The sequence below is a fragment of the Ambystoma mexicanum genome, chromosome 7p (assembly GCF_040938575.1).
Source record: "Ambystoma mexicanum isolate Mex_15411 chromosome 7p, UKY_AmexF1_1, whole genome shotgun sequence".
NCBI lineage: Eukaryota > Metazoa > Chordata > Amphibia > Caudata > Ambystomatidae > Ambystoma > Ambystoma mexicanum.
Genome location: NC_090939.1, coordinates 627,772,974 through 627,799,129, shown reverse-complemented (window position 1 = coordinate 627,799,129; position 26,156 = coordinate 627,772,974). Strand labels below are relative to the sequence as shown.

Genomic DNA, 26,156 nt, shown 5'->3' with positions numbered 1-26,156 from the left:
GAAGCAGAAAGCAAATTATGCACTTCCACAACTTCTGAAATAATATGGAAGCACTATTGTCCGGGCCAGAGAAAAGGTCCAAGAAAACAACACATGACTGTCAGCGGCTCTTTAAGAAAAAAAGAACACAACGTACCTGCTGGAACCCAGAACTCACTGTGTACTTCCGAAATCTGGTTTTCAAGCTGATGACCATGATGTCATCAATACAGAAAAAGGACTTTGGAAGATCAGTGCAAATTCAGGGATCCTTATAACCCACGTGGGGGCCATGCAAAGAAACTGGGTGAGTCACGCAGGCGAGCAGCACTCGGGCTGCTGAAAACATGGGCTTGTACCTGTGAATACAGCCAGCATTCCGAACATCCTGATTGGCCAGCACCCCCACACCAGGGTGCTAATGATGCATAGCAAGACAACAGTGATGGCAGCATTGGTGTTCAATTTTTTGGTTATACTGTACTTGCCCTCGTTGCTGAGCTGGGGCTTAGGACCTCTTGTATTAAGGATATTTCAGGTGGGCTCCTGGGTAAACCATCGTCCTCCGAGCTGGCTCCTGCATCTTCCATCCGCCTTGAAGGAATTCGCAGAGGAGGCGGGCCCATTACTATGGCATTCTGAAGCTTCAACTGCAGCAAGGAAAGAAAAAGTAGTACTGTCACATTCCAGTACCGTTTAAGCAAAGTCGTTTTTATTTTTCATTCTACTCGTGTTTACTTTTATTTAATTTTTTCAAAAACATTCAAATTATGCATTAAAGATTGGGTTGTTGTAATATAACTACCGATGCTGAACAGGCAGAAGTCAGAGCCACGGCCGGACTGGGGCATAAAATTGTCTAGTGCCCGAATGAAAAAGTGGCCCACAGTTGCAAATGGCAATTCATTCCTTTTGTGACAGACCGTTTGAGTAGTACCAACGAGGAAGGTTTTTGATAAAATGTGATGTAAATTGTGCATTTTAAAGAATATTTATTCAGTAACACTGGTCAAAAAGACATCGCATGGTGAAGTAACTTCTCCAACTGGCCCACATGGGCCAAAAACGTGGCTCACTTTGACCAAAAAAACGGACCCACACGCACATTTTGCACTTTAGGTTCGGGCATTGCCCTGTTGCCCTATGGGCCAGTCCAAGCTTGGTCACAGTCATTATACAAATTAAACTGCAAAATATGTCCTAGAAACTCCCGCCGTCCTATCAGAGCACCGACACTCACGAGTCGCAGGACAAAATGCGACATAACAGAAGCCAGAATACAGGCCTTTTCCTTGCATGCCCCTAACATTCAGAACAATTTCGCACTCTGCCTCAGACCCTCACCCACCTTACCAACCCTAAGGAACTGAAAATCTTACACAACCTGCTACCTCTCTCCCACCTTCGGATTTCACAGCCCCAACTCCCCACCGTCCCCCTCTTGACATAATTTATTCCATAAACACCTGCGCTGACAGTATATCCTCAAGCTACTGTATGTTAATCTGTCAGTGTGCATGTGTAACGCTGCAAGTCTCTGCACGTCTATCCTAGTCCTATGTGAAGCGATCCCCAGCCCATTCACCCCCCCCAAAAAAACATGCAGCGTCCTAGAATTCTCTCACTGCTCACCCACCCAGATCTTGTGCGACACATTGCTGCTCTTGCGTCCAGTATCACCTCTTTCATAACAAGCTCAGCATTTGTAATGGCTTATGAGCCCCTGAGCCACAGGCTGACTCTAAGCAAAGAGTTATATCTCCAGGTGGCAAGAATTGACTTCTTATCTAGTACAACTGCAGGAAGAACAAGCACGGTGGCAATGAATCCATATACCCTGCCAAACAGTAAGAAGTGTAATTATTAATTTAAGTCTATCACAATAAAACAGGACTAAAAAAGAAGACTATTACATGTTTAAAAGCACCAATTTACAGGCCGATTCATGGAATAATTAGCGCGGCGCAAGTGGGCAAAAATGTGCGAATCGCAGTGGAATTGCGAAAATCGCAGTGCAAGTGCGAAAATCGCACGAAAAGCAGCGCACATCGATTCATAGAAGGGCGTGCGTGAAAAAACCATCTGATGTGCGCTAAAAAAGTGCGCGGCGCACGTTGGCACACAGGCCATCTAACGGCGTGCGCCAGGCCACAGGGAAAATCGCACAGGCCACAGCGAAAATCGCACATAGCGCGGCGCACGCAACAAAAGTAGGCGGAACACGGGGCGTAACACTCGGAATGGGGAACAACTTGCCAAAATGTGGGCGTCACGGGGGAAGTACAGGGTGCAAGTGCGCGGAACGCCCACACGCTCGCCTACAAAACGTATTCATGGAATCGAATAGGGCAAAACAGCGCACGGTCAAAGCAGCGCACAGGCACAAACACGACCGCCACAAGAAAGCAGGCGGTAGCGTCCCTGCGCCTGTAAAAAAGGTGCGCCAACAAATAGCACCTATATACAGCTATGATGAATGTCCCATACTGCGCCCTCCGGGACAAATGACGTGCAAAGGGGTACCCACAAACACGGACACCCGCTGACTGAAAAATAACGTGTGCGTGTATTTCGGGGTGCGCGGGAAGTTTCACACGCGAATTGGCTGGGTACGTGGATTTCAGGGGTGCGCGGGAAGTTCCACACGCGATCTGGCCGGGTACGTGGATTTCAGGGGTGCGCGGGAAGTTCAACACGCGATTTGGCTGGGTACGTGGATTTCAGGGGTGCGCGCGAAGTTTCACACGCGATTTGGCTGGTTACGTGGATTTCAGGGGTGCGTGCGAAGTTTCACACGCGATTTGGCTGGGTACGTGTATTTCGGTGTTGCGGGGGAATGCAACACGTGATATGGCCATGTGGGTCCCCCCAGGTGTTCCCTCTACACCCTCCACGGCCCCTGCAGGCAGCCCACACCACAGGGTACTACCCTGCACCCCTGCTCATGTCCCACAGGCAACCCATCCACCATGGCCATGCCCACCAGCCAACCCACATGTCACCTTGCACCACTGATCACCAACACATGTCTCCCACCACCTCCACCCCCCAGCCACCAGGGGCAGCCTCCACCAGGCCCCCACTCATGTCTCCCACCACCCCCACCCCCCAGCCACCAGGGGCAGCCTCCACCAGGCCCCCACTCATGTCTCCCACCACCCCCACCCCCCAGCCACCAGGGGCACCCTCCACCAAGCCCCCACTCATGTCCCCTATCACCCCCACCCCCACGCAGTGCAGGGGCAGCCTCCACCAGGCCCCCACTCATGTCTCCCACAACCCCCTACCCCCCAGCCACCAGGGGCAGCCCCCACCAGGCCCCCACTCATGTCCCCTATTACCCCCACGCCCCTGCAGTGCAGGGACACCCTCCAACAGGCCCCCACTCATGTCTCCCACCACCCCCACCCCCCAGCCACCAGGGGCAGCCTCCACCAGGCCCCCACTCATGTCTCCCACCACCCCCACCCCCCAACAGTCAGGGGCACCCTCCACCAAGCCCCCACTCATGTCCCCTATCACCCCCACCCCCCTGCAGTGCAGGGGCAGCCTCCACCAGGCCCCCACTCATGTCTCCCACCACCCCCACCCCCCTGCAGTCAGGGGCAGCCTCCACCAGGCCCCCACTCATGTCCCCTATTACCCCCACACCCCCCCCACAGTGCAGGGGAACCCTCCACCAGGCCCCCACTCATGTCTCCCACCACCCCCACCCCCCAGCCACCAGGGGCAGCCTCCACCAGGCCCCTACTCATGTCCCCTATTACCCCCACCCCCCCGCAGTGCAGGGGAACCCTCCACCAGGCCCCCACTCATGTCTCCCACCACCCCGACCCCCCAGCCACCAGGGGCAGCCTCCACCAGGCCCCCACCCATGTCTCCCACCACCCCCAGCCCCCAGCCACCAGGGGCAGCCTCCACCAGGCCCCCACTCATGTCCCCTATTACCCCCACCCCCCCGCAGGGCAGCAGCAGGCTCCACCAGGCCCCCACCCATGTCTCCCACCACCCCCACCCCCCAGCCACCAGGGGCAGCCTCCACCAGGCCCCACTCATGTCTCCCACCACCCCCACCCCCCAGCCACCAGGGGCAGCCTCCACCAGGCCCCCACTCATGTCCCCTATTACCCCCACCCCCCCGCAGTGCAGGGGCACCCTCCACCAGGCCCCCACTCATGTCTCCCACCACCCCCACCCCCCAGCCACCAGGGGCAGCCTCCACCAGGCCCCCACTCATGTCCCCTATCACCCCCACCCCCCCGCAGTGCAGGGGCAGCCTCCACCAGGCCCCCACTCATGTCTCCCACCACCCCCACCCCCCAGCCACCAGGGGAAGCCTCCACCAGGCTCCCACCCATGTCTCCCACCACCCCCACCCCCCAGCCACCAGGGGCAGCCTCCACCAGGCCCCCACTCATGTCTCCCACCACCCCCACCCCCCAGCCACCAGGGGCAGCCTCCACCAGGCCCCCACTCATGTCTCCCACCACCCCCACCCCCCAGCCACCAGGGGCACCCTCCACCAAGCCCCCACTCATGTCCCCTATCACCCCCACCCCCACGCAGTGCAGGGGCAGCCTCCACCAGGCCCCCACTCATGTCTCCCACCACCCCCACCCCCCAGCCGTGCAATTCGCCTGGGTACGTGTACTTCGTGGTGCGCGTGAAGTTCCACACGCGATTGTTCGTGTACTTCGGGGTGCGCATGAACTTCCACACGCGATTTGCCTGGGTACGTGTACTTCGGGGTGCGCGTGAACTTCCACAGGCGATTGGGTCTGTGAGAGTGGGTCACATGTATTCCAGGGGTGGGCGGGAATATTTACCCGCGACTGTGCCTGTGAGAGCGTGCTACGTGTATTCCTGGTGTGGGCGGGAAGATTCATGGTTCGCCTACGACGTGCCGAAAAAGGGTCCAATCCTGACACACGTACGCCAGCATGAAGCAGGCGTACGTCGACCCGCGCAGCATAAAAGTGCGCGCAAACCACAAACAAGCTCATACGCCGGGATGAATATACCATTCCTAGCAGCAGTGGCCGTGGGTTACCAAAGGAGGAGGAGGAGGATAGTGAGGGCCCGAATTTTCACTCCCAGAACCAGCCTTTTTGGGATGCCTGATGACCAGGTGTATGGGAGGTACAGGTTTCCCCCACACATAATACTGGACCTGGTCAGTGAGTGGGAGGATGACCTCACATCACCCACCCTGTGCGCCCAAGCACTCAGCCCTCTGGAGAAGGTCCTCAATGTACTGCACTTCTTGGCCACAGGATCATTTCAGCGGACAAGTGCCATAGTGGGTGGGGTGTCACAGGCCACACAGTCACGCTGCCTACACCAGGTCTTGAACATCATCACTGCACGCCCATCAGTCCGTAGGCACATATACCTGCCCAGGACACCTGCAGAAAGGCAGGCTGCCACCCTCGTTTTCTACGGTGTGGCACAATTTCCAAAAGTGTTAGGTGCCATTGACTGCACCCATGTGGCACTACGTCCCCCAGGGCATCTGAGCACATCTATAGGAACCGCAAGCACTGGCATTCCATCAACATGCAGGTAGTATGTAATGCTAAGGGAATCATCACCTCAGTATATGCCAACTATCCAGGGTCCACCCACGACAGCTTCATTTACCGAATGTCTACCCTAAGCCGGGACCTAGAAGCTGGCCAGCATGGTGATACATGGCTGCTTGGTGAGTATGAATGCCACTGCACATGCATGCATGTCAGATGCAGAGTTATGTCTCTACCCCACTAATGATACCCATCACCTCCTCACCAGGGGACAGTGCCTACCCTCTGAGCACCCACATGATGACGCCAATTCGGAACCCCATCACGCCTCCAGAGGTAAGATACAACACAGCCCATATTGCAACCCGGGGCATAGTGGAGCGCACATTCGGAGTGCTCAAGTCACGCTTTCGCTCCCTTAACCGGTCTGGCGGGCAGCTGTTATATGCGCCCCCAGTAGTGTGCAGGATCATAGTGGCAGCATGTGTCCTGCACAATGTTGCAACACGCCGGGGCCTGGCCGTGGACATGGTGGTGCCCCCACATCCCCAACCACATGCACGCCCGCTGCGCATGGGAGGGGAGAGGGCACGGGGTGAGGCAGCCCGTACGCAGCTGGTGGCTAATTACTTCACATAGAAATCACACCCCAGTGGAGTGCACACAGGCCTGGCACATACCATCTGATAAGCAATGATGACTCGACCTGACAAGTAAGACAAACAAAGGGACTGTCAACTGTCACAACCATAGCAGCCTGAGATTGTTCATGTGGAAGTGTCACAATGTGTGCATCCCTACCTACACAAACACCACCAATGCAGTGTCATGAAAAGACACTTCCATGCTGCAGAAATGAATACCCACTTGCAAAATACTACATGAAAACAGTGCCATGTCACCCACCCCCTCCACGGCACGGCCACACAACACACCATGGCATGTCATGCAATGTGAGAGGAAAGAAATGAATCCCCACAACATGCCCCAAGTGTCAGCAGCTACAGTGTCCCTAATGGAAACCTGTCCACACATGAAATGCCCACAGTAATGCAGGATCTACAGCCCACATTACCAAATACTTACCAATAATACCAATCACCTACACAACCTCCAACCTACCTTAAACATGACATTACAGACTTAAAAATTTGCTAGCCTCACCACCTGATGATGACAGCCCTCCGAACACTTGCAAGTATACAGTGTTAGCGCCACGCAAGAGTGTAGGTGCACTGCTTACAACATGGACTCCAGTTCCAAGGTGGACCGCATTGTGAAGACATGAGGAATGGACCTGCAAATATGGAGGATGAGATGGATGCAGAGGCACATATCAATACACCACACAGTGTACAATACAACAATATGCACTATGAATGTATACACAGTATTGACTACAGACTGCCAACACAGCTCATGGGAGTCCAATGTCACCATGTGCGTCAATGTCACTTGGGCACACCCTTTGCAAGCCCATGGAAACGGGAAGCAGGAGGGGTGTGTGTGACAAAAACCCAAGCATCTGAACCAAATCCATGACAAGCCTGCATGTGCCCAGCCACAATGCAGCGTATGCCCACGGGAGCCACACAAGGCAACACACTGTCCCAAAAACAAAAAAAAAATGGCCATTAATGGGCCCGGGGGGGTTGGGGAGGCCACCCAGGAGGTCCGAGGACAGGGTGCACACCAAAACCCACCTGTGTGGATCTTGCGAAAAAAAAAACACCTCCATGGGCTCATGGCCCACACGGCTACCCTATTGTGGGAGTATCACTGCTGTCGCTATTCTCACCCTGTGGAGCTGCATCCGGAGGTGGTGGCACTATGGGAGGCAGCCCACGCAAGGCCCTAGTCTGTTCCTCCTTGGCTGCAAGCATGCGGGTGTGGTAGGTCTCATTCTGGAGGATGAGTGTGCGGAGGTCCCCATGCAACAACTCACGGGATGCCCGGATCTCTGCCCTAGTTGCCTGCATCTCAGCTGAGAGCGTACGGGTGAGACGCTCCAGCTGCTGTTCTGTCCTTCGGTTTGTTGAAGCCTCAAGCTCAACAAGAGTCGTCCTGAGGTGAAGGAGTTCCAGCCTCAGGGCTTCCCTGTGGCCCTGGGACTCTATGGAGATGGCTTCCTGCAGAGTCGCCAGTGCCGCCCGCCTGTCCCTGTTGGACGCCAACATGTCCTCCCTGTGTGACTGGCAGATGGAGTCGGTTGCCTGCTGTAGTCGCTCCATCAGCCTTTCGGGGGGGACAATGGAAGTGGCCACCCTATCCATGGCCTGAGCCATCATCTCTGATGATGCTGCCTGTTGGGTTGCCATACCGTAAATGGATTGCTCCCATGCGGTATTGCCAGGTGGCGTACGGCCACCACGTCGGCGGGCACCACACCTGTCTGGGGCAAGGCGAACTGCGCCTTGCTGTGCCGGCACTGCCTGAGGCTGCAGGACTGCATTCCCCCTCTGATCTGCTGGCCCAGGAACAGGTTCAGATGTCGCGGAGTGTGACCCTGCATCCGTAACCACCAAAGGCGTACCTGCCAACACTGACATCCCCATTGAGGGTTCTAACCCTGGTGCAGGTGGGTCGGACAGAACAGAATCCCTCCCAGGAACACTCACCTGCGACGGCACGTAGGTCTCATCATCCGAATCAACACCTGAGTACAGCTCGGGGGAGGTACAGCCAGAGACACCCCTTGAGAGCACGACCTGCAGCAGTTGTGGGTTCTCACCCACCACCACACCACGTCCCTCAGTGGTGGTCGGTCGGCCCTCAGACCCCTCCTGGGTCTGCACCATCTCCACAACCCCAGCAGTATCATGTGCGTCTTCCGCTGCAAAGACATAAAAGAAAACAAATGGAAACAGGCATTAGCACTATGGTACACAATTAGGGCTGAGAGGCTACAGAAACAGTACTTGATTGACACATGTCCCACATGACTAAAACACTCCCATGCATGCACCGTCACTGCGTGTGATGGGGAGGCAGATGGCACACATTGATGACACCAAGATGGAAGATGAACACATTTGCTGCATGCTGCCTAGCAGTGCCATCACACATTGGCCAGTGATTGGCAGGTCAAACACACATGCCATCACACAGATGGCATGTACCCTAGCCATGAAGTGAAGAGGGAGAGGAGGTCACCAATTGTTCATTCAGTCCAGTTTGTTCATATGATTGATTATTTTCATTGTAATGGTTCTAATGTTTAACATGCAGCTGCCAGTCAAAAATGGTCCTATAGCACAGGGACATGTCCAAACTAATCATGTCCACAAAACTGAGCCAGTCCACTGTACCATAGCCATGTCAGACATGTGACAATAGGACTGAGAAATCCCGAGTAAAAGTGGTGGTATGCAAACAATCTGCCTGAATTAACAGAAGTAAATAAGCAACAGTGTAGTGGCAAGATGACACTCCAAGGGCAACTGGCGTGGTGTTGGGCTGGATGTCTAATGTTGGCCGAAGGGATGCTGCTATACCCAAATGCTGTTGGCAAGAATGTTTAGGAAGAGGCACATGGGTGAGCCAAACCACTCAGGCACACACACCCTCCCCTGGCACACAAACAGAAGCCCTCCAACACACAACATGCACATGGATGACACACACATGCATGTGCACTCACCGGACAATGTCTCGTAATCTGCCACTACTCCCAGGCCTTGGATCTGTTCCTCCGTGACGTAGGTCCCAGCAACCTGCTCATGTGGAGTGAGTTCTATGTCATCTGCTGGAGACCCACCTCCAGTCACTAGAGTTGCGGCATGACTTGAGGCCAGCTTATTCTTTGCCCTGCGCTTCAGGTCATTCCAGCGCTAGTAGCAATCAGCTGTGCGCCTCACGATTCCAAGGGCACTTATGATGTCCGCAATGGTCTGCCAGTGTGCCTGACGTTGTGCAGGTGTGGTCTTGGATCCTGCAACAATCACCATTTCGCAGTCATGTGCGGACACATACTCTACAAGTGCATTCAGTTCGGCCTCATTGAAGCTGGGCTTCCTTGACTGTGTAGCCGTGTCTGGGGCATCAGCCTCTACTGGACGAGCACTCTTCCTCTTCCGCTTGGAAGGTGGTGGGGATCCGGAGTGTCCTGCGCCACTCTGGACACTAGGGGCAGGAGCGTGGGATTGCACACTCAGCATGGGAGTTGGTGCAGGCATTATCTCAAGTGTGATGGTGTCAGGGGGAATGTCAGCATGATGGACTTGGACCGACACTGTCCTGGCTGGGTGTGTGAGAGGTGGGGTGGATGGAGCCGCAGCTACCCCTGCAGCCTCCCCAGCCTGCCTACGCGGGGCAGCAGATGACCTAGCTGTCCCTGATCCACGTGGCCTGATGAGACCAACGTTCACCGGCGCACGTGGCCTAGACCTGCTGACCTGGAAGTCAGCCATGGAGTCACCCTGTGCCAGGTCTGGTTCCACAGTGGGCTGGTCCAACAAGGGCTGAGCATGGATGGTGTCAGCCACGGTAACCTCAACCAGGGGGGGGGTATGGGTGTCCCTGACTGCTCCTCCACACATGGGGGGCTAGGGGCACCCTGCAAGTCACAGCCACGTCCCCTACCGGATCCACCACGGCCACCACTTGGGGCTCGGCCACCTTTGCCACCCTTACGGCTTGTTCGCCTCCCAGCCATGGCACTGATGTTATTGTGCGTATGGGAGTTGATGTGAACTATTGTCCTGGGCAATTGGGGGTCAAAGGGCTTGGGTACCAGATAGTAATCGTACCCTAGTGCTCTAGCAAGGCTGTATGTCACCCCTGGGGAAATATGACGGGTCACGCAACGCACAGGCACCCCAAAAAAGGGAAGTAAGGTGCACGCAACCCCTCCTAGACCACGTGCGTTGAAAAAAAAACCTGCACTACGCTGTGGCACCCAGGAACACAAGAATGAACGTATGCCTAGAATGACCTCTGAAGGGGTACGCGACACACGGGGCAAGCACAGATGTTAGATACATGCGCGACTCACCGTCTGCCAGGAACAAAAGCGTGAAAAATATGCGCGTGTGCGCGTTGGCAACACCCCCGCCAAAAGAAGAATTGTACGCTGTCTGAGGAGACAGGACAACAGTAGTAGGGAAGCTGTTTGAGGAAACAGGCCCAGGAAAAAGAGGAAAAGAGAAAAAACTGTCAGAGGTAACAGGGAGTACGAACTGGAAACGCGGTGAATTAAATCGCGTGTGAACCGACAAGAAGTACAGATTTCACCCACTCGCTCTCCACGAAAAGCAGGTACAAGGAAATGGCGTCCTACACGTACCTTTTATACACACGTCACAGTCGCGCATACGCAATGAGGCCATTTCCACCAATTAGGCGCTTTGACACTCGGACGTGTATCTCTTCATTTTTACACGCGCCATTCTCTACGGCCATGCGCGTGACGTCACAGCTGCGCATGGTGGCCTTTGGGCCAATGAAATCGCAAATGTGAGCACACGTGGTAAAACTGCACGTCCGAGTGTCATCGCGTGTATTCGGAGGGAAGTGAGCGTACACGCGATTGGCCTGGGTACGTGTATTACTGGGGGTGCGCAGGAAGTTCCACACGCGATTGGTGGAAATCCACGTGTGCTCTGTGATCACGTGTAATGAGGGGAACACCCGCGCGCCTCACGTCACAGACGCGCTCACGCGCTAAGGGCCTTTGGTCCAATGAAATCGCATATGCGTGCTGACGTGCATACGCACTTAAGGCCTTTCCTCGATTTACACGCAGACGTGCAGGATTTTCACATGCCAAATCACTCCGTATCAAGCTGGCCAAGCGTAAGCACAGGAAGACCACGCTCCTGCCCAGAAGGCCGAACTACTGCCCCCCAGAGCCCGGAGCACGCTCCCACCTGCCATCTGCTGCTGCCTGACTGCCTGCTGCCCACGTGCCCTGCCATTTGCTGCCTGCACATCAGCCAGGGGTGCTGTTGCTGTGACCACCCCTGCTGGAACCGAAGACTCCCGACTGGGATTACATCGCTCCACAGCCCAGCCCCAGGACCCAGTTGCCAGCCCACTCCTGCCTCTGGGGTTGTCATGTTGGGGTAAACACCATCTGAGACCACTGACAACCCCCGGCCAGAGAGGCAGAGGGGCACCCGCTTCAGTGCCACCGAAGTTGGTGTCCTGGTGGAGCAAGTCCTGGGGCAGTATGATGCCCTCTTTGGAAGTTCCCGCGCCGACAAGGAAGGACGGACTCGGATCTGGACTGACATCGTGACTGCCATCAACGCGGAGGGGGTGGCAGTCCGCGACTTCCAACATGTCAAGAAGCGCTGGGAGGACTTCAGGTCCAGGACCCTGAACAAGGCCCGGCGCCTCTTGAAGGCAACGGATGCCAAGGGGCGCCGGGGCCACTTGTCGGAAGAACAGATGAGGGTCCTGGAACGCATATCCCCAGCGCTCCACGTCCAGGTCCTTGAGAGGCTGACCTGTCTGGAGTCGAGCGGTAAGTGTACATGCATCCTGATTGTGAGCTGTGCGTGTGGTGATTTTTCAGTAGTGTGCAGGTTGCACATCTGTTTGTATGAGGTCGAGTATGGGTGGGGGTGTACAGGGCCGTGGGGCTAACACATGCGAGGGCTGGTATGGGTGAGACATGGATGGTGCTTGTGTGTGTAGGCTTGCATGCCAAATGCAGTTGTGTAGGCACACATGTTTGGATGAATGTGTATGTAAGTAGACATGTCCGTGATGTCACGCATGTATGTTGTTTTCAGCTGCATGTATCAGCACTGTGTACATGTGCATGTGTGTGTATTTGACAAGGGTGCAAGAGTGATGCAACATGGATGCATGTGACAGCGGTATGTGGAAGCCTGATGGGCAGATGTGACATGGATGCCCATCTGAACACTGCGACACTTGGCAGAGGTGTACACATGCATGCAAGTGTGGTGATGTGTGTACATGTGTGGTGCACTTCCTGTGTTGCATGTGATGTCTGGCTCACCTTTGCCTGCTCATGCTGTTGTATGTGTATGAATGGTGCTGGCAGTTGCGATATGGCTGTGCTATGGCTCACGTGTGCGAGTTGAAATGACATGTGTGTTGGTGATTGTGATGCCATGTCTGAGGTTTGCCAATGCCACTCATGTACAACTGTCATGTGTGTATGTGTCCATTGTACAGTGTCCTGATGTCTGTGTTTTATTTCTCCCTGTCTGCAGCGTCAACTGATGAAGAGGGCGGAGAAGGTGCTGTGGAGCACAGCGGCGGGGATCCCACCGCCAGCCGGAAGACGCAAGGCCCGGCTCCCCTCCCATGTTGTCATCTCGTCGGGGAGTGAGGAGTCCGGTGCCGCGTCCCAGGCCGCAGCTGCCAGGGGGAGGTCCAAGAGGCGGAGGTTGGAGTTGGACTCCTCGGCAGCAGAAGGGGCAGCTGGGACCCCACAGGGCCCAACGGGGGAAGATGGCACGGAGTCATCCAGGTTGGTGGGGGGTTTGGTGGAGGAGGAGGCCGTGCAAGCAACAGAGACGGGGTCTGGAGGTGGGGATCCCACTGGTGCTAGTGGTGCAGTGCGGGACCAGGGACAGGAGGCAGCACAGGCCGCCGCGGAGGTGCCTGTGTGCAATCCTGTCCCTGATCCTGTCCCTGCATCATCTTGCACCAGCAGGGATGCCTACGTTCAGACCCGTTTTCAGGCAGGGGATGAGCTCACGACAACTGGCCTTCCTCTGCCTGAGGACGTGGCTATCCGGGTCCGGGTTGAGCCTGTTCTGAGTGGTGTGGCGTTCCGTCAACGGGCCATGCGAGGTGACCTGCAGCCTTTAGTGAGGAGACTGCACGTCATCTCGAATGGCTCGTTGACCACGTCAGCCTGCTGGGACAGGTCACCCAGGCCGGATTCCTCCGTATGATGGGGCTTGCTACGGCCCCCTCCTCAACTGAACCCCCTACGCGCCAGTCGTCCTCCGTGCCATCTTCCCACCCATCAGTCACCTGGGTGCCCTGTGGAGCTGCCTCTGACAGTGCGGCCAGGCTGGTGGAGGAGGCATCCCTGCCACAGTCGGGAGTCGGACGTCCAGCAGGGGTGGCCACGTCAACGACTGCACCCCAGCCGGCGGAGGATGTGCAGGCAGCAGGAGGCAGTGCCCGGGCAGAGGCACAGCAGCAGCAGCAACGTGGTGGGAGCCATGAAGGCTCGGGGCCTTCAACATCGGAGGGGCAGGCATCGGCCGGAGGGCAGGAGGACCCAGGACAGAAAGTGTCTTCCGTGCGGCAGCGGGTTGGGCCACGCCATAGATGCGGAGCGGCAGCGGGCGGAAGAGGCACGGCTCACAATGGTCAGGGCGGAGAAAAACAAATGAAACCTAACACTACCTACATAACTATGTACAAGGGCAGCGGGCTAGTTCGACGGCTCACTTGTGGATGTCCCGGGCCAGGACATCATCGAACTCCTGCTCAATGTCCCTGAGGCGGGCCGAGTGCCTCGAGGCAATCCGCAGGGGTTTGGAGGTGGACATGTCGACGGCCCTGCGGACCCTCGGGGCCATGGAGGAGGACCGCCTCCGGGACATTGAGCAGGAGTTCGATGATGCCCTGGCCCGGGACATCCAAAAGTGAGCCGTCGAACTAGCCCGCTGCTCTTGTACATAGTTATGTAGGTAGTGTTAGGTTTCATTTTTTTTGGATTTATTTTGGACCTTTCGGACATTGGCCACATTTTTGTATATAGTTTATTTTATTAGTCAGTGTAGTTAGATAGGTTTCCTTTCTGCTGTTGGGATAATGGACCCTGGCTTGTTCGTATGTACATAGTTCACTGTTGGATTGTATTTTTCTTTCGCATTTTCACCATGGAGCAATGGCTTTCTATTTTTTTCACATTGGATTTTGATTTCTGGACAGTGACTTTGGTCACCATTACTTAGGATTTTTATTTATGGTTTTGTTTTTTTTCACGGACATGCTTCTTTTAATTTTTGTACATTCACATTTCTGTTTCTTTATTTTTGATTCTAATTATTTTTCCTTCAATACATATTTTTTTATCACACTTCAATGTGTAGTATCATCTCATTGGTTAAATGCATATCATGATATGGCTTTTGAGATTCACTGACACCCATTGGGTGTATGTGAGGGAAATGTGTTTGTTTCATAACTTGCAATTGGTGTTCTGTCATGTAATTGCCAATTATGAGTGGGTGGATGCAATACTTGGGTGGGTGTTTTGCATTTGGAGGCTGACCATAGGGACCAGGGATCTAGATTGTGATGACATGTTGGCTGGGGAACATGAGTTGGACATGAGTGGGGGCCTGCTGGCAGGTGCCCCACAGTGCTGGGGGGTGGGGGTGCAGGGGTACATGAGTTGGACATGGTAGGGGCCTGCTGGCAGGTGCCCCACAGTGCTGGGGGGTGGTGGTGCAGGGGTACATGAGTTGGACATGAGTGGGGGCCTGCTGGCAGGTGCCCCACAGTGCTGGGGGGTGGGGATGCATGAGTTGGACATGGTGGGGGCCTGCTGGCAGGTGCCCCACAGTGCTGGGGGGTGGGGGTGCAGGGGTACATGAGTTGGACATGAGTGGGGGCCTGCTGGCAGGTAGCCCACAGTGCTGGGGGGTGGGGGTGCAGGGGTACATGAGTTGGACATGAGTGGGGGCCTGCTGGCAGGTGCCCCACAGTGCTGGGGGTGGGGGTGCAGGGGTACATGAGTTGGACATGAGTGGGGGCCTGCTGGCAGGTGCCCCACACTGCTGGGGGTGGGGGTGCAGGGGTACATGAGTTGGACATGGTGGGGGCCTGCTGGCAGGTGCCCCACAGTGCTGGGGGGTGGGGGTACAGGGGTACATGAGTTGGACATGGTGGGGGCCTGCTGGCAGGTGCCCCACAGTGCTGGGGGGTGGGGGTGCAGGGGGACATGGGTGGGGGCTTGGTGGAGGCTGCCCCTGGTGGCTGGGGGGTAGGGGGTGGTGGGAGACATGAGTGGGGGCCTGGTGGAGGCTGCCCCTGGTGGCTGGGGGGTGGGGGTGGTGGTAGACATGGGTGGGGGCCTGGTGGAGGCTGCCCCTGGTGGTTAGGGGGTGGGGGTGGTGGGAGACATGAGTGGGGGCCTGGTGGAGGCTGCCCCTGGTGGCTGGGGGGTGGGGGTGATAGGGGACATGAGTGGGGGCTTGGTGGAGGCTGTCCCTGGTGGCTGGGGGGGTGGGGGTGCAGGGGTAAATGGGTGGGGGCCTGGTGGAGGCTGCCCCTGGTGGCTGGGGAGTGGGGGTGGTGGGAGACATGAGTGGGGGCCTGGTGGAGGCTGCCCCTGGTGGCTGGGGGGTGGGGGTGGTGGTAGACATGGGTGGGGGCCTGGTGGAGGCTCCCCCTGGTGGTTGGGGGGTGGGGGTGGTGGGAGACATGAGTGGGGGCCTGGTGGAGGCTGCCCCTGGGGGGTGGGGGTGATAGGGGACATGAGTGGGGGCTTGGTGGAGGCTGCCCCTGGTGGCTGGGGGGGTGGGGGTGCAGGGGTACATGGGTGGGGGCCTGGTGGAGGCTGCCCCTGGTGGCTGGGGGGTGGGGGTGGTGGGAGACATGAGTGGGGGCCTGGTGGAGGCTGCCCCTGGTGGCTGGGGGGTGGTGGTAGACATGGGTGGGGGCCTGGTGGAGGCTGCCCCTGCACTGCGGGGGGGGTGGGGGTGATAGGGGACATGAGTGGGGGCTTTGTGGAGGCTGCCCCTGACTGCTGGGGGGTGGGGGTGGTGGGAGACATGAGTGGGGGCTTGGTGGAGGCTGCCCCTGACTGCTGGGGGGTGGGGTGGTGGGAGACATGAGTGGGGGCCTGGTGGAGGCTGCCCCTGGTGGCTGGGGGGGTAGGGGTGGTGGGAGACATGAGTGGGGGCCTGGTGGAGGGTGCCTCTGACTGGGGTGGTGGGGGTGGTGGGAGACATGAGTGGGGGCCTGGTGGAGGCTGCCCCTGACTGCGGGGGGTGGGGGTAGTGGGAGACATGAGTGGGGGCCTGGTGGAGGCTGCCCCTGCACTGCGGGGGGGTGGGGGTGATAGGGGACATGAGTGGGGGCTTGGTGGAGGCTGCCCCTAACTGCTGGGGGGTGGGGGTGGTGGGAGACATGAGTGGGGGCCTGGTGGAGGCTGCCCCTGGTGGCTGGGGGTGGTGGTCGACATGGGTGGGGGCCTGGTGGAGGCTGCCCCTGCACTGCGGGGGGGGGTGATAGGGGACATGAGTGGGGGCCTGGTGGAGGCTGCCCCTGGTGGCTGGGGGGTGGGGGTGGTGGGAGACATGAATGGGGGCCTGGTGGAGGGTGCCCCTGGTGGCTGGGGGGTGGGGGTGGTGGGAGACATGCATTGTTGATCAGTGGTGCAAGGTGACATGTGGGTTGGCTGGGGGGCATGCCCATGGTGGATGGGCTGCCTGCGGGACATGGGCAGGGGTGCAGGGTAGTCCCCCGTGGTGTGGGCTGCCTGCAGGGGCCGTGGAGGTTGTGGAGCGTACACCTGGGAGGACCCACACGGCCAATTCACGTGTAGTACTCCCCAGAACCCCTGAAATACACGTACCCTGCTGTAATCGCGTGTGGAACTTCCCGCGCACCCCTGCAATACACGTACCCTGCTGAAATCGCATGTGGAACTTCCCGCGCACCCCTGCAATACACGTACCCTGCTGAAATCGCGTGTGGAACTTCCCGCGCACCCCTGCAATACACGTACCCTGATGGAATCGCATGTGGAACTTCCCGCGCACCCCTGGAATACACGTACCCTGCTCGCACGGGGCCAATCGCGTGTGGAACTTCCCGCGCACCCCTGAAATACACGTACCCAGCTGAATTTGCGTGTGATACTTCCCGCGCACCCCTGATGCACACGTACACAGGACAATCGCGTGTGGAACTTCCCGCGAACCACTGAAATACACGGTCCCCGCTTGGCGTTTGCTGTTTGCCAGCCCTGTGAACTGGTCCAGGGTTGGCGCAGCCCTTTGCGATTATTTGGGGATTTTGAGGGATTTTCCTTGCGCGAGGGCGTTCTTGGGGGCGTAACTGGCGCTGCTGCAGGGTCGCTGCGCCACGCTGCGCCACGGCTGGTTTTGGATGCGAAAATCCATGAATACGCTGTGCGCGGAAATCAGTTTTAGCGCACGCGGCTGGCGCAGACATTCGCACGGGCATGCTGTGCGCCATTCGCGTGCGCCACTTTTGTGCGATTTTCTATGAATTACCCTGATAGTGTGTACATGGCATATCAGATCACATATACACAACTGCAAAACACACCAATAATAATAGAAAAATAATCGCGCATCGACACCGTCTAAAACCGTATTCTCTCAAAATTGGCAACAATAAGCTCATTGTTGTGTATTTTGGGAAAAAGAGCATGACGTGCAGCAGGTCCTCTGTACATCTAAAGTACAAGCATAACACTCTCTCTATGGGACCATCTTTCCAAGGCACTTTCACATCGTTATGGTATCTCGAATTAACTCTTACTTTCTTGGAGGAGTGGCACAGGCCAACATGCATGTCCCTAATGCATAGCACTAGTACCCAACTTCTAACACCCTCTCCATACCCACCCTGCCGATGCACCCACATCTAGGTAACCCCAACCCTCATAACTGCACAAAGGCCACACTCTGCTGCTGCACAGATACTGTCCACTCCACGCAAGTGGATGTGAGGAACCCACTCCCAGAGACCTGGCCTATACTGCAGTACCCACATCATAGCCTACTGAAGCGCAAACTATCGACAGTGTCAAGCTTGCAGTGCCAGTTCAGAGCACCCCTCCAAAGCCACCTTTCACCTGCCAGACACCATATTCAGGCAATTTGAACGTGAGGCACCACCACTCCAAAGCAGACTCCAGTCTTGTGGATATCCGAGTTGTGCAGGGACTGCACGTTTGGACAAGGACACAGTCCTGCAAAATCAAACCAATGACAGCTGTGCACTATACAAAACATGTTTGACAGTGGCATTTGAAAAGTGGAACCCGTTGTTGTCCAGCAGTTAATCAAAATTGAACACCCAGACCCACTAATACCCTCTAGTAAGCAGACTCTACACCCCTGTAGGCCCAAATATCAAGTTGCTACCCTCTTTCAACAGGACTTTTTAAGTGCACCTCTGTGCTGGGTGGGGTTCACAGCTTTCTTGCAGAGTTCAATCGCAGCTGGTTTAGTCATTTCACCAGCAGAACACTCCTGTCTATTGAGCTCGTTAGGGCTCCATGCCTTTGGTACACCTATCTGCAGAACCTCTTTGGCACATGTTCAGTGATGGCATAAGGCATTTAGATGGTATTCCACTAATCCAGTTCCCCAGTCATGCTATACATTGTTATTTGACTGTCAGGAGTGTAGCCCTGTACCTATCGCCAGTAATGAATTAACTTCCCTGCCTTCACATTTTTAGGTCATACATATGCTGTAGGTTGCGCACAGTTAACTCCTGACTCAGCTTTGATCCACAGCCTAAGCCATGGCAGTCCCAAGCTTTATCAGCCTGCATGTTGGATCTGGCATAAAGTACACAATCACAAATCTTAAAAGGCTAGCATACTTTCAACCACTCACTATTCACGTGCACCTTTATGAAGTACATACACTTGGCTAAAACACGAATTAACAAGTAGCTCACCTTTATCACCCTATTTATTCACCAGCATCTCTCCCCCCTTCAACCAGCATGGATATCTAACAGATCCAGGTTGGAGCAAATATTTCCCCATCTTCCTTATTTATATACATTCTCTCTCTCTCTAGGCCAGGGTTCTAACCTCTGACTGTCAAGATGTTGTGGACTATGATTCACATGATTCCTCACCATTGACAATGCTGGACAGGGATGATGGAGGTTACAGTCCAAAACACCTGGGAGCCAAATGTTGTCAACCGCTGCACTACGCTATCTGTTTCTTCTACCCCCTCATTTTCTTTTCACCTTTACAGACCTAGGTCTAGTTCACCAAATGTGGGCAAAATATGTACTCTGGACACACTTTAGTACTAGGAAACCACTACGGTGGTAACTGGTGTAGTTTAAATGGCTATTACATTACATGGGGCCTCATTTTGAGTCTGGCGGTAGCCGTGCCAGCAAATACCGGAGTCATGAATTTACCGGCACCCGGCAATGGGGACTTACCGGGGCATTCCAGCCCCGGCGGACCTGGTAAATCCCCATTCCCATTTGAGTCCCTTTGGACTCAATTGGAATGGGGAGGCCGGATGCACCGGCACCATTCAGGAATGGTGCCGGTGCATCCGTCGAGGTCTGCTCGCAGGTGCCTGGCGGGCGGAAAGGCACCCGCTAGCAGAACTTGTAGTTTGTCGGTCCGGTAACAACGGTGCCGGTAGCTTACCAGCACTGTTGTTACCGGACTGGCAAACTTGTAATGAGGCCCATTGACTATAAGTGAGGTGCGTGCATCTATAACCAACGGTGATGGGTGCGCATATTCTGATCAGCGAAAGGGCAAAGGCACATAACTAAACCATACAGAGAAATGGGTTAGGAAATACAAATGCTGATCAAGAAGTGTTTGCTTTGTATGCAGTACCTGTAAAGTCCTAATACGATCAGACACATTTTCCTGGGAAAACACTCGCCCCGTTCTTGCCGGTTCCTGCACAATGTCTGGGATAAAAATGCTGTCATGTGACAGAGCTCTTCCACCCATGTGGGACCTAGAAAAACACACGTATGTTTAATTGGACAAATTTGCTTTAGCAAAATGAATTTAAACAATTAGCAGAGTTTAGAAACAGATAACTGAACACATATTTTAACGTATTATTTTTAAAGTGAGCCATAGATTGCCTTAGTTATCGATAGTGTTAATTTTTGACACCACAAACCACATAAGCACTGACTTCACTGAGTTTTTGAACGTATAGGAGGCATTTAAGTTTTATATTTCGTACATATGCAATTTACATCTCCTATATGTCTTATATACAAAAGAAAACGGACAAAGTTTCTGCAAACTTTGATGTGTTTTCATATTCGCAGTAGTGTACATGTATGAAACGTATATTTCCCACACATACATGTACAATTCAAATGGAAGATGCACATTCACTCTGCGCATGTCTTGTACACCTCAGATACTTTTGAAAACGAACATTAAAGTGAGCTCTGACTTTGATGCGAGTGTTCATACATATATTAGTGCACATGTACGAAATATATGTACATGTGCAGATTGTTTAGTAGATGTACATTTGTTCTGCGCATGCGTTAATTATAAACTAATCTTAAAACAAACATCTCAAAATTGGTTAGCTTGATTTTCAAAATGCTATTAGGACGCTATAACGTGATAAGATCCAGTTGCATGACAAAAAGCACAAAAACAAAGCAGACAATTTTGAGATGTGTGCCAAAATCATTGATATGTTGCCTATGGGAAAACTCCAGGATAAACAGCGTTCAAAGTGCTGTTCAAAGTACATTAAAAAAAATACATAATGAATTTACTTTTTTTGAATTTTTGTTTAGCGCTGGCCCAACCCAGAGGATCTCGGAGCGCCTTACATGGTTGAAAGTTTGAAAAGGTGGGACTGAAAAAAATAAGTTACAAAATGTTTTCAGCAAAGGATAGAAAGATTAGGATAAACAAGTGATAGCAGTGGAGGAGGGAAGGATTATGTGTGGGGAAACAGGTCTGTTTTGAGGCTATTTCTGAAAGTGGTGATGGAGGATGCAGTGCTTATGTGAAGAGGTATGGTGTTCCATGCCCTGGGAGCCCAGTGTGTAAATGCTTGTTTTTGTGTGCATGTGAGTTTGCAGAGTGTAATGTGTAGAAGGTGTTAGCTGGCTATTGTGGTGTTTGTGTGGGTGATGGGGTTGAGTTTGTCATGAAGGTAAGAGGAGTTTTGAGGTGGATGGCTTTGAATACAATCCAGAGTCCTTTGAAGGCAATTCTCTGGAGTATGCTGAGCCAGTGGAGAAGGGCAAGAGCGGGGAGTGTGATGATGTATGAATGTATGGGTAGCTGGAGGATGAGTCTGGCTGCTGCATTTCACATGGCTTGCAGGGGTGGGGGGGCAAGAGTGCTGTTTGGAGACTCAAGTGAAGAGAGCATTTCCATAGTCCAGTTTAGGGAGAACCACCACTTGGACTGCAGTGCGGAAGTCGTCAGGAGGAAGGATATGTCTGATTTTGCTTCGGAGGTGTAGTTGTAGATTGTAGGTTTGGTGGCAGTGGCTATGTGGTGTGTGAAGGGAAGGTGGGGGTTGATGGTGGAGCCAAGGGATTTGACAGTTGTGGAGAGAGATGTGTGGGTTGTCTATGGTGAGATCTTGAATCCAGGGGGTGAGGTCGGTATGTGCCTTGGGGTGCAGATGAGGAGATAATCTGTTTTGTAAGGGTTGAGTTTGAGCAAATGGTGGCCATCCAGTTGGTTATGGTGGAGAGACAGATTTCGAGGGTGTGGAGTTGTCAAGTTGTCATGACATTTGGAGTCTATATACAGGTGTACATGGACAATTCCAAAATGTACTTTGACAATTTTTCAGAAATATTTTCTGACAACTCATAGACAATATGTATGTGTATATATATTTTATTAGCATTGTAAGAGAGAGTCGCTCGAGAAAAAAAAGAAGGACACTGCCCGGCACAAAAAGTGAGTCACTGGGCAGCAGCTGCGTTTTAAAAAGCCTTTTATTAAGTATCCATTAAAAAGAAAGAAGGAACCGACATTTTGCTGTTTTCCACTGCTTAGTTATATTAACAGATATTGAGGAAGGACAAACAACCACAATTATAGAATACTTCATTACCCATGCTGCCTATTGTGTTTCAATAGTTCTCCAAGAAAAATGAAAAACAGACTGTTAGTCCAAAGTCACAGTGGATAATACAGAATAAAGTGCTAGTAGTGCATGTGAAGTGATAAATAAAGAAGAACATTGCATTAAAAATGGTGCATACTAGGAACAAAGTACTATGAAAATATATCATTTATTATATAGTAATGGCAAAATTGATGTTCAATCTGATATACTTATAAATCATGTCTTCGTGACACAATTATATTTATCACACGGGTGATCATATGACAATGTTGCAATCAACACATAACTACCACATTTAAAATACCATTGTCCAAAGTATTTAAACATATTATATACACGTTTTCCCCTGGAGCCAGTATATGAAATTACTTAGTAACACTTCTGCGTTCACCTGTTACTGTCTATTTATCAGTAAAACATCATCCCAAGTACGTGTAGCCGGGGATCCACCCATGAACCAACCCAGATAGATAAACCCGTGATATAACAAAATGATGAACAATTTATTGAAAAACTACAAAACATAAAACCACAAGAGCTAACATCACATGAGTTTAAAACTGATTGTTTCTGGATCGGGGGGAGGTGGGGGTGAGGAGGAACGGGGGGGTCATTGGGGTAAGGGGCACTGTTTGCTTGTTTTGTGTTCTCTGGAAAAGTCTTAATAAAAAATGTATTGGGGAAAAAAAACTGATTGTTTCATTCATAGTTAAAAATCAAGCATACAACCGGTGGTCAGAACACTACAACCATGAGGGATCAAGTACAAGTGGACATTTCCTTTCGGATTGGTCTTTTTTCTAGACGGTACACAACACAGGATCACTTCACGAGAGTCCGGTATGGCCTTGCTACACATTGAAGATGAGGAACTGGAAGTCCCTTCTGAAACTGAAAATGGTTGATTGACTCAACAACTTAAACCCTGGGAGTGGTCAATCTCATTGCGCCGCGGGAGGAAGCAGAAAGCAAAACAGCAAGAGGACTGGAAGGTGCGACTCAGAGGTCCTACCTCTAAACCACCAGAGTATGGAATCGTCAATCGAAGCAGCCAGCAGCAAATGAAACAAGCATCATAATATTGGTAAAACTTGGAGGAGGTGATGGAGCACAACATCTTGGAACTCATCTGTTCAGGTAACAGATGGGGGTACTAGATTATCCCGCACGTTGCCCTGGCAATACAGTTGACTCACGGCTGGGGTTTGGTACCCTGGATTATGTTAGGTACCGTGGCTCACATCAGGGGACATTGTTGGGGGATGGCATTGGGAAAGTTGGGGTTAGGGGAGGGGTAACTGGGAGGGTGAGCCTCGATGAGGCAGGTAGTAGGGGTAGCAATGCATGGTACTTAATGGTAAGTCCAAGAATGGTGACACACGCACAATCGTTTGGTTTAGTACTTTATGCGAATAACTGGGACAGTTGAAATGTTGAACGTTAAATATTAGGGGTCTAAATACGACTGAGAAATGCAGGAAGCTCGTAGCTCTGTTGGGGCGTCACCAACCGGACTTGGTGGCACTCCAAGAGACGCATATATGTTTATCAGCCAGATATAAATTTTGCCTTTGATGATATCCAGTGGTAATTCAGGTGAATGCCTTGGGTATTCGCTGGTGTATTAATAGCAATGAAGCTTGATCCCCAGATAAGATGCTAAGAAAATTGACAAATAGGGCCTAATGTTTTTGCAATTTAAGGAATAGACCAAAAAAATAATGGGGGCTTCAATTTATGGTCCATCAACCAAACAAAAAGAGACAAGGTCGGGCTAATTTATAGACTACTTGGTTCAGCCCTCTAACTGCCTAGGGACAATCAAAACCTAAGGAACCAAGTGGTCTTTTCTTTCTCTTCTTCTTCAATCCATTGTTTAAATGACTAGGGCCATGTACCAAACAGGTCCTGAGTCGCTAATTTTTAGTTGAATAATATTTTCTTTATTTAATCAACAAGACAGGGGGGAACACATATATAATCAAATTTGTGTGTACAAAAATATTACAAACCCTTCTAACATTTCACAAAACAAGACACAATTTAACATGATTTACATACTACATATTCTAAAAAACATCCTAAAAATGCTTCAAAGTGTAAAACCATCCATAAAATATTCGTAAAACACACCCTTCCTATACAAAACTAAAACCAATAGTGTAGTGTTTTCATGGATCCCTTAATAATCCAATAATTATGTGCAAATTTGCTAATAAAGTGCAATTCAGTGTTGGTTTAAGCAGCATTGGACATTACCTCTAATTTGAGGATCCCTCATTAGAACAATCTGTTCTTTAAAGTCTCCCTTGTTCTGCCTATAGGGGACATAAATCTCAAACTAATAACAACTATCCACACTGTTTATTTTCCAATGTGTGAAACCCAACATGTTTCGTCCATCACATTTTTTTTTTTAATTGTCTGTAGACTTCCTCAGGGGAACCAACAACAACCTGTGTGAGCCGAAAAAGCATCTATAGCTCCTTCTGTTAACTGTTGCCTGTTCAATGAACTAAGCGTTTGGTCTTGTTCTTCACGCTGTGTGAAGTATGGAAACTTGGAGTCCGTACATGTGACCTATAAGGGGGACAACAAGGAATAATGGAGTTGAAGAAAGAGAAAAACAAGAGAAGGCAATAACCATTCATTTTTTGTTCTGTATTGTCTCCTGCCTAAGGAGTGTGTTACTTATCTCACAAAGGCTTACCGTGTCAAAAGGTATAAGAGAAAGAGACACACATACACAAATCAGTCAGGTAGAGTATCTGGCCCAATGCCATCTCTTCAGTAGGCATCCTAAATACAACAAAAAACACTTGCTGTTTGATACTTGGTGCATCACTGAGTCCTAATTTGTCAAAACTTTAATATAAGGCACTTAACACTGTCTATTTAGTCCTCGCTGACAGGCTATATATTCTATTACCTATGGGAGACCTAGGACAGGTGCTGGGTGTTCACAGTATGACAAGTACCTGTGTGCAGGAAAAATTCTTATATGCATGAGGCGTTTATCCTATGCAATTAAGAAATTAACAAAGTGCTAAGTACTGGCAGTGCTGCAATTACCTGTGTGCAGATAAGATTATAATGCACAGAAGGTTTATGTCCTCCAGATGTCAGGATTCAAGCTGCTATACCACTTGCAGCGTGCCTTTTATAGGACCCATTGTTATGTAACGTGTTCAGGGATAAGAACATGAGCCCCTGCAAGCAAACATACAATCTAAGTTCTTCGTTTCTGTTGTCTTTTACAAACAGCATCAATAATGGCTATGAACGCTGCATTTCCTAACTTGCTCACCGTAAGGTGTGCTTCAAATCAGCATCAAAGTATATCACTTCTCCCCTGTCGCTGCATCATTGCTCGGATCTCTGCGACCGCTCCGTCCGTCCTATTGTGTTGTTGGCAAGTTCTGTCTTTCCTGAAGTACTAGACGCCGCTAATCAAGTGATGTTCTATGCGTGATGACGTCTGCAGTACATCTTGTACTCGGTTGTTGATTGGCGTCCATCCGACGTGTATATGTCAGAACTAGGCTTGCGACTGAAACGTCCGCCCAAGACAGCGTGACACGCCGCAAGGCACTGATCATGACATCGGCGCTCGTCCGCTAATCAGCATGTCAATTACCCCATTGAGTACAGCAGGTCGTAATCAGACTCGGATGGCATCTCGCATCATGGTATTATGTTTTTGTACAACTTCAATATGCCTGATGTCAGCCAGTCGATTGATTTGATGTAGAGTCACAAAAATGTATTGTATCGTTTACCCTTTACTTGTTTTGTTGTATCTGCGCTATGTATATTGCCCATGATTATGGCTGTATTTAGATTGAGGGTTTTTTCAAAAACATTGACGTGGTGTAAACAG

The 26,156-nt window shown here is 52.2% G+C and overlaps 1 protein-coding gene across 4 annotated transcripts in view; it reads right to left on the bottom strand.

Moving 5' to 3' along the window:
- The window catches only part of CRACDL (CRACD like), a 1,245,069-nt gene that overhangs the window by 219,064 nt on the left and 999,849 nt on the right, over nt 1-26,156 (bottom strand). For all 4 annotated transcript variants that reach the window (XM_069636650.1, XM_069636646.1, XM_069636647.1 and 1 more), the window contains 2 exons: nt 20,035-20,161; nt 468-629 (listed from right to left, as the gene is read on the bottom strand). In XM_069636650.1, coding sequence (XP_069492751.1) covers nt 468-629; nt 20,035-20,161 — 289 coding nt within the window. The remainder of the gene's footprint in view (nt 1-467; nt 630-20,034; nt 20,162-26,156) is intronic.